The 13908-nt window shown below is 29.9% G+C and overlaps 1 protein-coding gene across 1 annotated transcript; it reads right to left on the bottom strand.

Moving 5' to 3' along the window:
- Positions 1-6681: 6681 nt before the first annotated feature.
- Positions 6682-13685, bottom strand: LOC114187519 (receptor-like cytosolic serine/threonine-protein kinase RBK2). Its single transcript, XM_028075786.1, has 9 exons — positions 13167-13685; positions 9901-9982; positions 9405-9755; positions 8721-8972; positions 8328-8485; positions 8153-8232; positions 7912-8047; positions 7196-7345; positions 6682-7053 (listed from the first exon to the last, which is right to left on the bottom strand). The coding sequence occupies exons 2-9, from the start codon at positions 9944-9946 to the stop codon at positions 6961-6963; spliced, it is 1266 nt and encodes a 421-aa protein (XP_027931587.1). The 5' UTR covers positions 9947-9982; positions 13167-13685; the 3' UTR covers positions 6682-6960.
- Between the last annotated feature and the right edge of the window lie 223 nt (positions 13686-13908).

The raw sequence follows: 13908 nt of genomic DNA, 5'->3' as shown, positions 1-13908 counted from the left end.
TGAATAGAAACTTATTAAAAGAAAGAAATATTTTCTTTGAGCTAAAATGATTATGCTAATTAACACATTATTTATTATATATTTTAATTTTGGTAAAATGGATATATTAATTAATAACTTTTTTATTGTGTGTTTTAATTTTTAAATGAATAAACAACTTGTTTTTGAAATAGTTCATAATAAGTTAATTGTCAAAAATTTATTTTAAATTTATTAATTTGCTTAATGCATTATTTGCTGAATCTACCATCGAGTATTCTAATCTTCATTAATACAAGTTAATTTTAATATTTCAATTTTAAATTCAAGAATTTAACATGATCAAATAATTAATTAATTTGAAGTTAAATGTTATTGTATTATTTTTTATAATCCAAAATATAAATAACACAGAGGTAAAATCTAGAAAATATTTTTCTTAAAATATCTATTCCAATTTTATTTCAGTTTTGAAATTGTTAAATAGTATAAAAATAAACAAAATAACAATCACATTATACACGACGAAAAAGATTAAATAGTTAAAATTTAATTAAAAAGTATACATTTTTTTGAACACCTAGATAAAAATAATAATAAAAAAGAATTAAAAAGATTCAAATTTTCTAAGTAGTTTCAAACTAGATTAAGTTTAATTTAAGATAATGAAATAAGAATTTAATTTAAGTATTTCTTACTTGTTTATGTGAGGTGTCCAACATTAAACAATAATGTTTAGATTATAATAAACTAAACTTTCTCTATTTTCTTCATAGTATATTCTACTATAACTTAGGATGGCTTAAGGTCTGACAGATTATATCAATTTTTTATTTAACACGGTCTAAAAAACTGATTTGTTAATACTAACTAATTTTTAATTGATAGTTTATTGTTAGTGTATATACGCCAAATATTATGGAATATTTTAAAGATATTTATAATTAATATTTTATGGTATAATAATATGTTGTTAGAGATTCTATTCCTAAACAAAATTAGTTTAGTATTATAAATATATAATTTATTATTATATTTTGCTACATATTTAAAATATTATAATAATAATAATTTATTATGTAATATTTTTAAGATATTATGATATATTAATCGATTATTTGTTATTTTTAAGATACAATATTTTATTATCTAAGACGATAATCAAAATCCGATTTTTTCTACAAATGTAATACAGGGTCAATCTTAACATGACGCAAGAAATTGGGTATGCAAATTTTTAGATATAAACTATGTTAGGGAAACATTTAACTACCAAATTAATCTAATCTAAATGCTAACCACTACTATAGTTTTAGGAGGAATTGAACTCGTGGTCTTGATTTTGATACCAATTGTTATGATTGCTCACTACTAGACAACAACTATAATTATTATTCAATTATGATCCAATCCATTTGGTCTCTGTCACGGGAGACCTGTCTTGACTCTGATACCAATTGTTAGGATTAAGCGTTTATTACTAGACAAAAAACTATAGCTATTAATCAGGGTGCAACTCCTTCTACTTAAAAGTGTAACAAGCCAAGCGCCACGATTCAATTGTGACCCGATCCACACTTGAACTCTGCCATAAGACAATTGATATCACATGCAATCATCTTCTCCTTAGTAATTGTCCTACTAAAAATCCCACTTAATAAACTAAGTGATTAGCAACTTCTAATGCATGTCTATATAACTATAAATACTCTACTCCTTAGCTAGAAATACTGCTATGAAAGGAAGTAAATTAGGAAGTAACGATGTAAAACACTTTAGTTCGACTCTAATTGAATTTATAGAAACAGGAATGAATTAAATTGATGTTCTTACATACATAGATTACAAAATTAGAACCCTATGCTTCAAAATAAATTGAGGAGTGATTAGAAAACTAAAACGAACACAATTTAAGCCTTAGAATGCGAAATCGAAAATAAATAATTTTTTTTATATTTTATCAAATTTAGTAAATCAGTCCATTCAATTTATGAAATTATCATAAAGCGAATTGAGTTGAATTAGTAAAATTCTTACCAATCTAATTAATTACTTATGATGATGAGATTAATTTAATTAATAGTTTTTGCAGTTGGAAAATTGTCATTCCAAATGATTTTATCCATTCTAGGAAACCAGTCATCTCAAAAAAGAGTTTTGTGGCTAAAATTTTCTAATAAATTTTAGTTAATAAATATTTTATGAAATTGACATGAAGTGAGAGAGTAAACAATAATAGATAATGTTGCCATGTTGAGGCGTGCCTTAATAAGCACGAGCTGTCTGTTAGAGCCCCATCACTCACTCATATTCACATATTATACTATTTTATTTATTTATATGACTTGTTTTTAAAAAGTTACAATCAATTACGAAAGCATTATCTTTTATGATTTTTAATATAAGAAACTATTAACATAATTCCATAAACTACTAAAAATAATTAATTTTCTTTCTAAATAGGGTTATCATTATATTAAATTTACCTGTATTATTAAGGACTTTTAAACTTTTCTTATAATACAATGATAATATTTAATAGAACAAACAGCAAAAAAACGTAATATTTTATAGAAAATACAAAAATGTAATATTGAATTGATAGGAATTCACAATATATAAATATAAATATAAATATATATACATATACATAGAATAGAAATGAAAGGAGTGTGTTGATAATAACAAGGTAACAACAAAGATCTGTACGCTGACTACTAAACAGGAGCAGCAGATCATGCGAACAAAATTCTACTCTCTCCATTTTTTTATAGAATAAAAATAATGACTTTTACTTTTTTTATTTTTCTTTTTTATTTTTTGATTGATATGATTTAGCATGGATAATTAATTAATGTATTATTATATTTTTTTTTTACAAGAATTAATGATCTATATTAGATCACGTTAGAAAATAAAAAATAGTCTAAGAATTATGAATCATATAATTTTCTTTCTCATATTATATATTACATGCTATATTACTCTCTTTTTTTTTGTGATACAATTGAAAACAAATGGGTAAAACCAGTATATTCAGTTAACTAAAACTGCATCAAACAAGGTTAACAGACTAAATATATATATATATATATATATATATATCATGAGAGAGAATTATTAACTAAAGTAAAGTGATACTAAAAAAATTTCAAAAAGTGTCATATGGAAAACATTGAAAATAGGTATAAAATTTTCATTGCTTATATGTTAGATGAGGATTAGTACCATTATAGGTTGGATTTGGATGTACAAAAGTGGAATGAATGGTGTATAACATGTAAATAATAATTGAAGATTTTGAACACTGACCACTCTTTGTCTTGAACTTCAAATCAATCTCGTGTTCTTCATGCCAATCCATCACAGTGGAGACAACCACAACTGTGGCACCATTATTTGACACATTTCCACCTATTACTACTGCTGCACATTGCCACGGGAACACCCCAACAAAACAACAAACATATGTATCTCAATCAATATCTAAATCCATGCCTATCGTGATGGATTATTTTCGTGATGGATTATTTTCGATTCACTCGTTATTATTAGAGAAATTCTTTTCAGTTTCTTTTCTTCCATTTATTCATATTTTTAGATTCACATTTGAATTTTGATTAGAACATTGAAATTTTTTATATATATTTTTCATGCTAAAATATATACATCTCAAACACAATAAATCTCATTTGAATAAATTTTTAAGTGATTTTTATATCATTTTAAAAATTAAATTTAAGTTTAATTCAATCTTACATATAAAATTTATATAATGAAATTTTATATCCATATATTATAAACTCTGAAACTTGAACATAAATTCATTAAATAGCAAAAATATGGTAATCACAAATTTGAATTCACGTTACATTGGCTCCATAATAAGTCACTTCACATGGCGAAAAGTAAAGCGATAAAGAAAAAGAGATCCTTCTGTGCCATTGGTCATTTTTTTTCTTTAAGATTAAGGTTTTCTATTATTGAAATTGACTAGAACTACAAAGTGCAAACAGAGCAATAGTTTGCCACAAATTCAAATTTCAGACATCAAATCGGTCACATGTTTTTGCTTTATTAGAAAACTTTCAAACATGGGCCAAAGAAGAAATGTCAATTTGCCAATGGCTTCTTTCTAGGAATGGAACATTTCAGTGACATGTAAAGTTTCTAAAACAATTATGTTTTCCACATCTTCAGAATAAATTTAATTAATTAAGATCATAATTTTTATACGATTTCCAATTATTAGAATGGAAAATTTTACTTTAAGCAATTCTTTTTTTGGAGAGAAAGACGATGATTGCTTGAATGAGGTCAATTGAGAAAAGTATTTCTCTCAACTTATTTTTATTTATACTTGAAAACTTTTATGTACAGATACTTTGTTTCAGATTCCTAAGTTTTGAGAAACTTACTACTTGGACTTGAAAAGTTTGTTTTGAAGATATGCATCGTAAGTAAGGAAAGCTATTTACGTTTTTTCTAAAGAACTTTAGGATAGATGATTTGAATGTGAAGGTAACATGATCACAATATTTTGAGTTTTATGTTTGTGATTGTTTGAGTGTTTTGATAAATGATTGTTTAAAATGTTTGAATTGAATACTCTTATTAATATGTTGAGCTAGTAACTATATTACACATGTTAAGTATAAAGTTTTCCTAAATTGAGTTTTGAGGACATGATTAAGATAGGTATAGTAAATTTCTACTTGATGGTCTAACATGTAGTGAGAAGTTGATGGAGGAGTTCTTACACATCATGATATAAGTTGATGTGTAGATACTTAAGTTATGTTGAAGTGTATTTTGGAATAGTTACATGTTGTAGAGGTCTTTTTTGTGGTTTATAAGGTAAAATTGCATCCACTTATATATTGTAAATTGACTTTATATGTAGTCGATGTGGAACTTTTAATAAGATTTTAGTTTTGTTAAAAAATTGATTCGACCCACCTAAAACTTGACTTATTAAGCTACACTCATGACTAATCAAGGTAGTCTCACTAGATAAAATAACTCAGTATAATACTAATTTTTAGCCTTGTGAGCTCATAACCCATTGCAAAAATAACTAAGAAATTAAAGAAAAGCTTAATGTGTAATGTTTCTTGTCGTAGACATTTCTTCACCACTTCTTTTACTCTCTCTTAGTTCGAATTGTTCGTAGAGAAATATCCAAACCTTGTTTTCTGTGACTTGTTTCGTGTTTTGATGTATTTTATATTTTCTAAATGAGGAGATTTTGATCATTATGTTAGTTATGGTGATAAGGAAAAGGCTGTATGGGAGATCTTATTTGATTTGAAGGAAAATACATATTTTTTGGGCTAAAAAAGGGCTAAAACTTCTTGCACCCCTTCAAATTTCACCACCCACCCCATCTAACACTTCTCCGAAAATGTTTCCCATAAGAGGGGAAGCGGTTGATTTCCGGAATGGTTTATTATGTTCCGGAAAATGAAGTCCTAAAGTGATAAAATAAGTGATGGGTATAGCAAGGAAATGATAGGGAGCATGAAAAAGCTGATGCTTATAGTTTATTACTTTTTTCTATGCGAAGGACGATCACTTTACATTTTATTCTAACTTCCTTGATTGATTGGTCATGCACTTAGCTCACCAATATGTTTCTTTGTGCAGTACATGTGTTTGATAAAATGTGAAAACATCTTATCTTATCTATTTTCTAGACTGATAAGAGGTTGTTTGTTATACTGTTGAATCTCTTGCACTGAACATTGGTGGCTTTTGTAGCACCTAACATCGGATGCGAATGATATTTATTGTTCACATCGAGTTTTATTTTATTTTTAATGATAAGCATAATTTTTGAATGTGCGAAATAATTGAAAATGTTATTTGAAATGCTTTCAAGTGAAAAAAGTTGGGGAGTTAGAACAAGATCATTTGAGCTAAGAATGTTGTATTCTGGAATTAATATGTTCTAACATTATAGTTACAAGAAATGACTCGAATAATGTGTATACTTTTTTAAAAGAAGATAAGAAAGGATTATAATGCTTTACAAAGATAGTATGAAAAAACTTGAGTGTGATGTTTGAAGTTTGAAAAATTATTGTACGAGATATGAGATACTTTTGTTCATAAATTTGAACAATAGCTAATCATTTTATATTTATGAGTACGGTTAATGAGACCAAAACATATCACATGACTTTGATGTCGAATATAATAATGACTTAGTGGTAAAATTAGAAGGAAAGGTGAGAAAGGTTGTGGGTTGAACTCTCTTCACAAACAAATACTAATAAAAAAAAGGTAAAACTCCGAGTGGACTTTTTGTGGTCGTATGAAACTCATTCAACAAAATAGGAATCCACATTAATTTTTTCAGATAATACTAGTCTATTTTTATAGTAAAGCACACCATTTTTATAGCTGAAAGTGAGAAACAATAAGGAATTTTCAGAGACCTTGGATGATCTTGACTAGCCTCGGGTACAAAGAGAATGGACAAAAACAAAATCTAGATTTAAGGATGATTTCTCCTAGTTTGGTAGATAGTCAATTTTCATAATAATAACAAAGAACTAAGTGTAAGTTTTTATATCCCTCGTTTCCTCCTTTAAGTAAAAAGGTCCAATAGTGTATCTATATTGAGTTTTCAATGCTATATAAGATGTATGCTTTTTTAGGCTCTTTGATTGTTAAGAAGAAAGACGGGAAGTAGAACAACAATATATGTAAAGGGAGGGAACTTTAACCGTTGTTATCCAAAATACTTTAACAGATTTTAGGATTATTCATTTGCTGAGCTTTCAAAATACACTGATGTTATATATTAAAAAAGTTTTTAATATATTTTAAAATATCAAAATCAATACATCAGTGTAAGTGTATTTTGAAGGCTCAGCAGAAAATCCAAATTTGATACAATAACACAATAAAGTTTTTAATATGATGTTCTTAGTTCTCAAGAATCCAAGGCAACCTGATTAAGCCAATTGAGAACACTTAGATAGCTCCTTGAGTTGTATTCTTGTGCATCTTGTTACTCCTCTCAGTATGTTCCATGACATAGTCATCACCTCTTAGCAGTATTGCAATCTGCACCCAACAGAGAAAATGTCATCAATCTTTTCTTAAAACAAAGTTAATTAATATATAGTTATAATTACAGGAACAAACAATATCTTAGTTCATCATCATTAAGGTTACAGTATTGCAACGTTCTAGGTTGCATACTTACCTGACTCATGCTGGGGCGTAAGATAGGAAATTGCTCAACACACAGAGATGCAGTCAAAACTACACGTTCCATTTGTTCCCAGTCATAATCATCACCCAGAGAAGGATCAACAAGGTCCTTAATATTGTTAGCTACCAATAAAGGCTTTGCCTATAACACAAGAAATCACAATGTGATGAGTCCCCTAAGCTAGTAAACTTAGAGGTTCTTTTACATATATGAGTCAATTTTGTCTAGATATTACGAAAATGGGAAAATCAAAAAAATATTACTGATCATGAGTTAAGTCGTGTGGACTAACGACGACTTCAAAAGCAAAGTCGTAAGGACTCTACACGACTCCTTCTGAAAAAGTGAAGTAATAACAAAATATTGTCCACATATATAAACAAATTTGTCCAAATGTTACAAAAATGGGCAAGTAAAAAAATATTACTAGTCATAGATTAAGTAAGTGGAAAGTTATGAAGACGCTATAAGACTTCTTCTAAAAAAGTAAAATCATCGTGTTAATAATAACTTTTGAAAAAGTGAAGTAGTCTAATAACTTTCGTTTTAGAAGTCGTCATGTATTCATACAACTTAGCTCATGACCAATAATATTTTACTAACGTGTCCATTTTAGTAATATCCGGGCAAATTTGCCCTACATATGTAAAAAAAAAAAAAAACTTAGTTGATATATGACGTAGCCACGACTTGGGAGAATGACTTACCCATAACACAATACTGTCGTTTAAATGATCCAAAGCATGACGCCCAGTTATAATCTCCAGAAGTAAGACTCCAAAGGAATAAATATCAGTTTTTTCGTTTACTATGCCATGCATCACATACTCAGGAGCAAAATACCTGTCAATTAAATGATGAGGGGGAAGTGTTAAGTCATGAGAATGATAATTAATTCTCAAAATATAGGTTTAGAAGTTTAATGTATGTATGTATGTATTTGCTTACCCCACTGTGCCTTCAAATTTTGGTACAATATGATGAGTACATGGTTCTGGTAGCCATTTTGAGAGCCCAAAATCACAAATCTGGAGAAATTTCAACTGGTCAGAGTGCAAAGTTTCACCACCAGCCAAGGTTAACAATGCCTTATTTTATTAACTCTATATTCACTAATAAATACCTGTGGCTCAAAATTCTCCGTGAGCAAAATATTTTCTGATTTAAGATCTCTATGAATGATTCGCCTTTGACAAATCTCATGAAGATAGAGAAGGCCATCTGCTATCCCCAAAATAATTTTATACCTTTTGCCCCAATCTAAGGTATTTTTATTAGGACCTAAGTATTTCATAAAAAGTAAAAGGTAATCAGTAAGTACATTCAAACAAAAAAATTTTGAAGCAAGATCTTGAATTTGACTTTTTTGAATGAAATATAGCTCTTGTACAGAGAGATTTCACCATTCTCCAACAAATATAGGTCATTGACAAATACTTTACACTTGTACTATGGTAAAAAAAGAAGAAAGCTTTCACATAGGAAAATAGTACAATTATTAGAATCAAGTACACACCATGAAGAAGAGATCCTAAATTTCCCAAAGGAGATAATTGGAACACAAGGTACATTCCCCCTTCTACTCCAAATCCAATAAGCATTGCATTATTGGGGTGGTCAACATGAGCAAGAATTCCTAACTCAGATAGAAGAACTGATATTCTGTCTTCAGCAGTCCCTCTTCTCAGTTGCTTAACTGCTATTAGTTGCCCATCTTGCAGGCTACCCTTATAAACATAAGCATAACCACCTCTTCCAATTATATTCTCTACAAGTAAAAGGAAGAACAAATTCTACATGGTCAAATTGATGCATTTTTTATCAAGCAATAACATACTCCCTAATAGCAACTACACAACAAATACTTATCAAACTAACGTTACAGTAAACTCATTTTTTCTCTAGTGCATTCATTGTTTTCTAATCTTATCTTGTCTAGTGTATCCATTCAGGCAACATATAATAGACTCATGTCAATTTGGGAGCATATAATACTTGTTTCTACATTATAGTCATAATTTTGACATTAGTTTACTGTATATATATGAGACATTAAACCAAACACAAGCTGTAATTTTCTAAATTTATTTCTATCTAGTTTGGTATGTCTTGTTACCTGGTCCTAATGTAACTACATTATTGCTAGCTAGCTAAACTACAAGAAAAACAACTGGTTTGAGAATAAGGTTAAACTACAAACCATTGCTAAAATTGTTGGTTGCATGTCTCAGATCAGAAAGACTGAAATTCACCAAAGTTCTAGAACTGTGTGGATTGCATTGAATAATGTTTTTGCCAATGCTTTTGCTTTTAGGCTTTGTTCTTTTTGACAAACAACTTGGAGAAAAAGATGGTAGGTGCTCAATTGATCTTATTTTGCACGGTTTAAGTAACTTCTTCCTCCTCCGATGAAACTCAGTCGTTGGACTTGGATTACCACCAGCCAATTCAGGTGGTTGATGAGATTTGTCAGTGTCACTAATGCATTCTTCAAAGAGCTCTCTTAGAGTTACCACACTTTTCTCTTCCTCCGAAAGAATTTCTCCAGAGTCTGGAAGAGAAAAACAAAAATGAACATTTTTAGCACAGGAAAGGCTGGTGGAGAAGAAACTAAACAATGTGAAAAGGAAACACAATATATTAAAATCACAATAATGAAGGAGATTGGGGAGAAGCAGAGATAGAAAACACAATGCCTCGTTTTTTTTGCTTGTCATCAGAAGCATGACCAATTGGTACCATCTTTAATCTATTCGCACAATTTTTTCTTTACTATTCCTGCACGTAATCACAAACATTAGCAAAACCATTGTTCCCTCTTAGTGTGGTATGATTCTTGTGTCTATGAATCAAAGAAGCAGATTAGGAAAGAAACAAGAGTCACAAACAACAAAAGTTAATACAATAATAATACTTAACACCAATAATAATAATCATAAGTGTCTGTGTTTGACTGAATTCCTGAACATGTACCGAACATAAATTCAGTCATTGTTAAATTATTTGACAAGCAACCATTAAAATATCATGCACTGGTTTTAATAATTAATAAATAATAGTAAAAATAATCAAAACAAAGCAATGAAAGATGAATTACCCAAGAACATTTATGGCAAATATCCGGGCCAATATATTTGGGTATTTCGTATATTATATTTTGAGTCATTCCCATGACATCGGGATATTTGTTGAGTTTACAAAATACACTAGTCAACCCAGGATAAGACGGCAAACCAAGATGTCAATCACATCAACTTCTATGTTAGTACCATTCGCTTGGACATTCTCTTTCAGAACATCTCCCATGCTGACCAATTGCGATATGAATTTTTAGTATATTCATCTCTTAAGTTTACACAAAATGTGTTCATTTCCTTCTTCGGTGAATCCTACTTGTTGATCCATATAAACATTTCTTTTAAATCCCCATTCAGAAAAACAGTTTAAACATTCATTTGATGCAACTCAAGATCATAATAAACTACTAATGTCATGATAATTCTAAAAGAATTTTTCTTAAAAACTGGCAAAAATGTTTTCTTATCGACAATACCATCTTTCTAAATAAAATCTTTGGCAACAAGTCGGGCTTTATAATGTTCGATATTGCTTTGAGAGTCACGCTTATTCTTAAAGAACCATTTACATCTAACTCTCTTGCACCCTTTTGACAATTCCACAAGATTCCATACGTCTTATTGTGTTATTCATTTAAGTTCATCTTTCATGGCATCTAACCACTTATCATCACCATTAATGACTTTTGAAAGTGAAATTGGATCATTATCAATATGTCGCAACCTAAAAATCGCCAACAGGACGATGACCAAATAATCATTTTAATAAATAAATATTTTAGAACAGGAGTTGTCACCATAATTTATCATGAAAAACCTAAAACAAGAATGGTATGCGAAACCATTTTGAGTTCAGGAGTGGGTGGGTTACATATGGAGATAGAGGAGGTATTAGCATCCCATCCGTCCGTTCTAAGGGGATCCCTTTAATTAAATGTGCAAAACTAATGAGATTTTCAAATATTTGTTTTTTCCCCAAAAATCAAATAAAACAAACAAAAATATGAATAAAGAAAACATTTTTAACATTTTTTAATTATTTAGAAAACCTTAATTTGATTATTTATTTTAAATTTTTTAATATATTTTTTAGTTATCAAGTGAATCTGAACATGATAAAAAAAATTTATCATAAAGGAGGTTCGTGACTAGACATGATGATTATATTTTTTAATTATATAAAAAGTTCAACTATCAAGTAAATTCGAGACTTAACATAATAATCAAATTTTATTTAATAATCAAATATTTAATTATCAAGTAAATCCGAAACTTAATATGATAATCATATTTTATTAAGAGTGAAGATTTAATTATTAAGTAAGTCTGAACTTTAACATGATAATCAAATTTTATTTAAAAGTGAAATATTTAAATATCAAATAAGTCCAAGACTTAACATTAAAATTAAATTTAGCTAATAGTTTATATTTAATTATCGAATAAATACGAGACTTAACATGATAATCAAATTTTATTTAAGAATTTAGATTTAATTATTAAGTAAGTATGAAACTTACATTGATAATCAAATTTTATTTAAAGATTTATATTTAATTATTAAATAAGTTCGAGATTTAACATGATAATCAAATTTTAGTTAATATTAAATGAAAATTATAATTAATAAGTAAATTCAAGACTTGATAATTAATAATTTTCAATAATATAAAAAAACGTAATTTTGATTTAAAGAGACAAATGGATTTATAGGTGAAAACATAAAACCTAGATAAAAACATGAAGCAGGGGTCATGAATAGCAAAACAACTGCAAATAGTATGAGCATGTGTAAGCTTTGAGACGAGGGATGCAGGTATTAAAATACAGGGTGCGCAAAGTAACATGAGTGTAGTCCAATTATTAACACATGAGTGTGTGAAGTTTAAAATGGGGGTACATAAAGCAAATTAGCTTTTATCCAATTCTTTTTCTGCCAGGGGTTTGTTCATCATTTTATTCTTCTTTTTTATTTTTATTTTTTCACTTATTCATCATTTATTTTATTTTTTTATTCTGAAAACATAAAAAACCTAAAACTAATACATAGTCCCTAAAACTAAAGCAAACACTCAGCCCCTCCTTTCACCAACTCACAACATCATCTTCTCCATCCAACCCTAACCTCTCTTAGGACACTTCCATGGCCACCAATAACAACTCCGGCCACCATCAATCACCAATCACCGGCAACCACTCCGACGTCATCCACATTCCGAGCTTCTTGTCCATTCCGATTCGAGGTTCAATTTGCGTCTTTATCTTCGACGCACCTCTGTTGTCCCTGCACGCCTTTTCTCGCCACCGACTATGAATCCGGCCACCGTCGAGGAACTTCACCAGCAACCATGGTCTCCAAGCCGTCATTCAGGCCAAGGCTACCACAGCATCCGGCGATGTTGCCGGAAATGGTCTTCTTCCTCACGAGACTCACCTTCTTCATCATTAATCCTGGCCTTAATGTCATCGCTGACCAGTGCTGACCAGTGCCACTTCGAGATTCATCGAGATTCTCCGGCAACGCCTCCATTGCTAGAGACAACCTCCGAAACCGCCGGTGTCCGCACAATCAAAATCCTTTCAATAAAATTCGTGGCGATACCACTCGTGATCGAAATCAAGCCACCACAACGTTTCTCATCTTAAAAAAAAAATCATCTAGTTCTCTGTTCTCCTTTTTTTGTTTTTGTTTTTCATTCTAATGAGGGTTTTTCTAGATTTGAGTTGTGTATATAATTTTTAGTAGTGTTTGTGGATTGATTATAGGAGAATGTGAATTGGCATTCAAAGCACTCATAACAATCAAACATCAAAAGCCAAATTCGAAAGAAAATAATCAATTATGCACAGGATATTGATGAATAGCAAGAAATTAGAACATGTACCGTGATTATTCTTCCTCTGTTTCCAAAATTTCAATGCTCTTTTCTCTTCAACCTTGTTTCTACTATTCTTAGAACTCTTTCTCCTCGACGTGCGGTTGACAATTACAGAGCAAGCACCGCTAAGATGACTTAAATGGATATGGTGACGAATAAGAACGGTGGTGGAGAGGTTCCCACGGTGGTCATGAACTGGAAACAATGGCGATGGCTCAGGAGAAGAATGAAGATGCGACCAGAAGATGAACTCCTCCAAATCCTGCCATGAGTGCTGCTAGGGTTCACTCCCTCCAATTCCTAAAATCCTTCGCCTCCTTTCCTTTTCCCCCTCATTTGTCTGTTTCTTCGAATTTTCCCCCACAAAACTCCAGAAAAAAACCTCTCTCTCTTTCTTCTCCTCTCTTTTATAATGTCCCAGGCAAACGTGTTGGTTTAGATGCTAGTTACATGAGGGTTCTTAATGATAAATGAAGCGTCACTGTATGATTATTGAAGCATGCGAGTTAGTTTGATAAGTGCAAAGTGCAGTGTGTGAGTGAACATCAGTAGTGAGTTACGTGTGTGAGTTAATTTAATAAGTGTGCATGAGTGTGCGGCACAGTGTGTGCGATTAAAATGAGGGTTCTAAGTGCTTGAGATAAAATATAATCAAGCACTGATCTTAATATTTGATGGTCTTGTATCACTTAAAAATTTAATTTAAAATTAATAGATAATTTAAATACACCTAAAATATTAATAGCTC

Source organism: Vigna unguiculata, chromosome 6 (assembly GCF_004118075.2).
Source record: "Vigna unguiculata cultivar IT97K-499-35 chromosome 6, ASM411807v1, whole genome shotgun sequence".
NCBI classification, from domain to species: domain Eukaryota; kingdom Viridiplantae; phylum Streptophyta; class Magnoliopsida; order Fabales; family Fabaceae; genus Vigna; species Vigna unguiculata.
The sequence above is the reverse complement of the archived record's forward strand: the minus strand, read 5'-3'. Positions and strand labels throughout refer to the sequence as shown.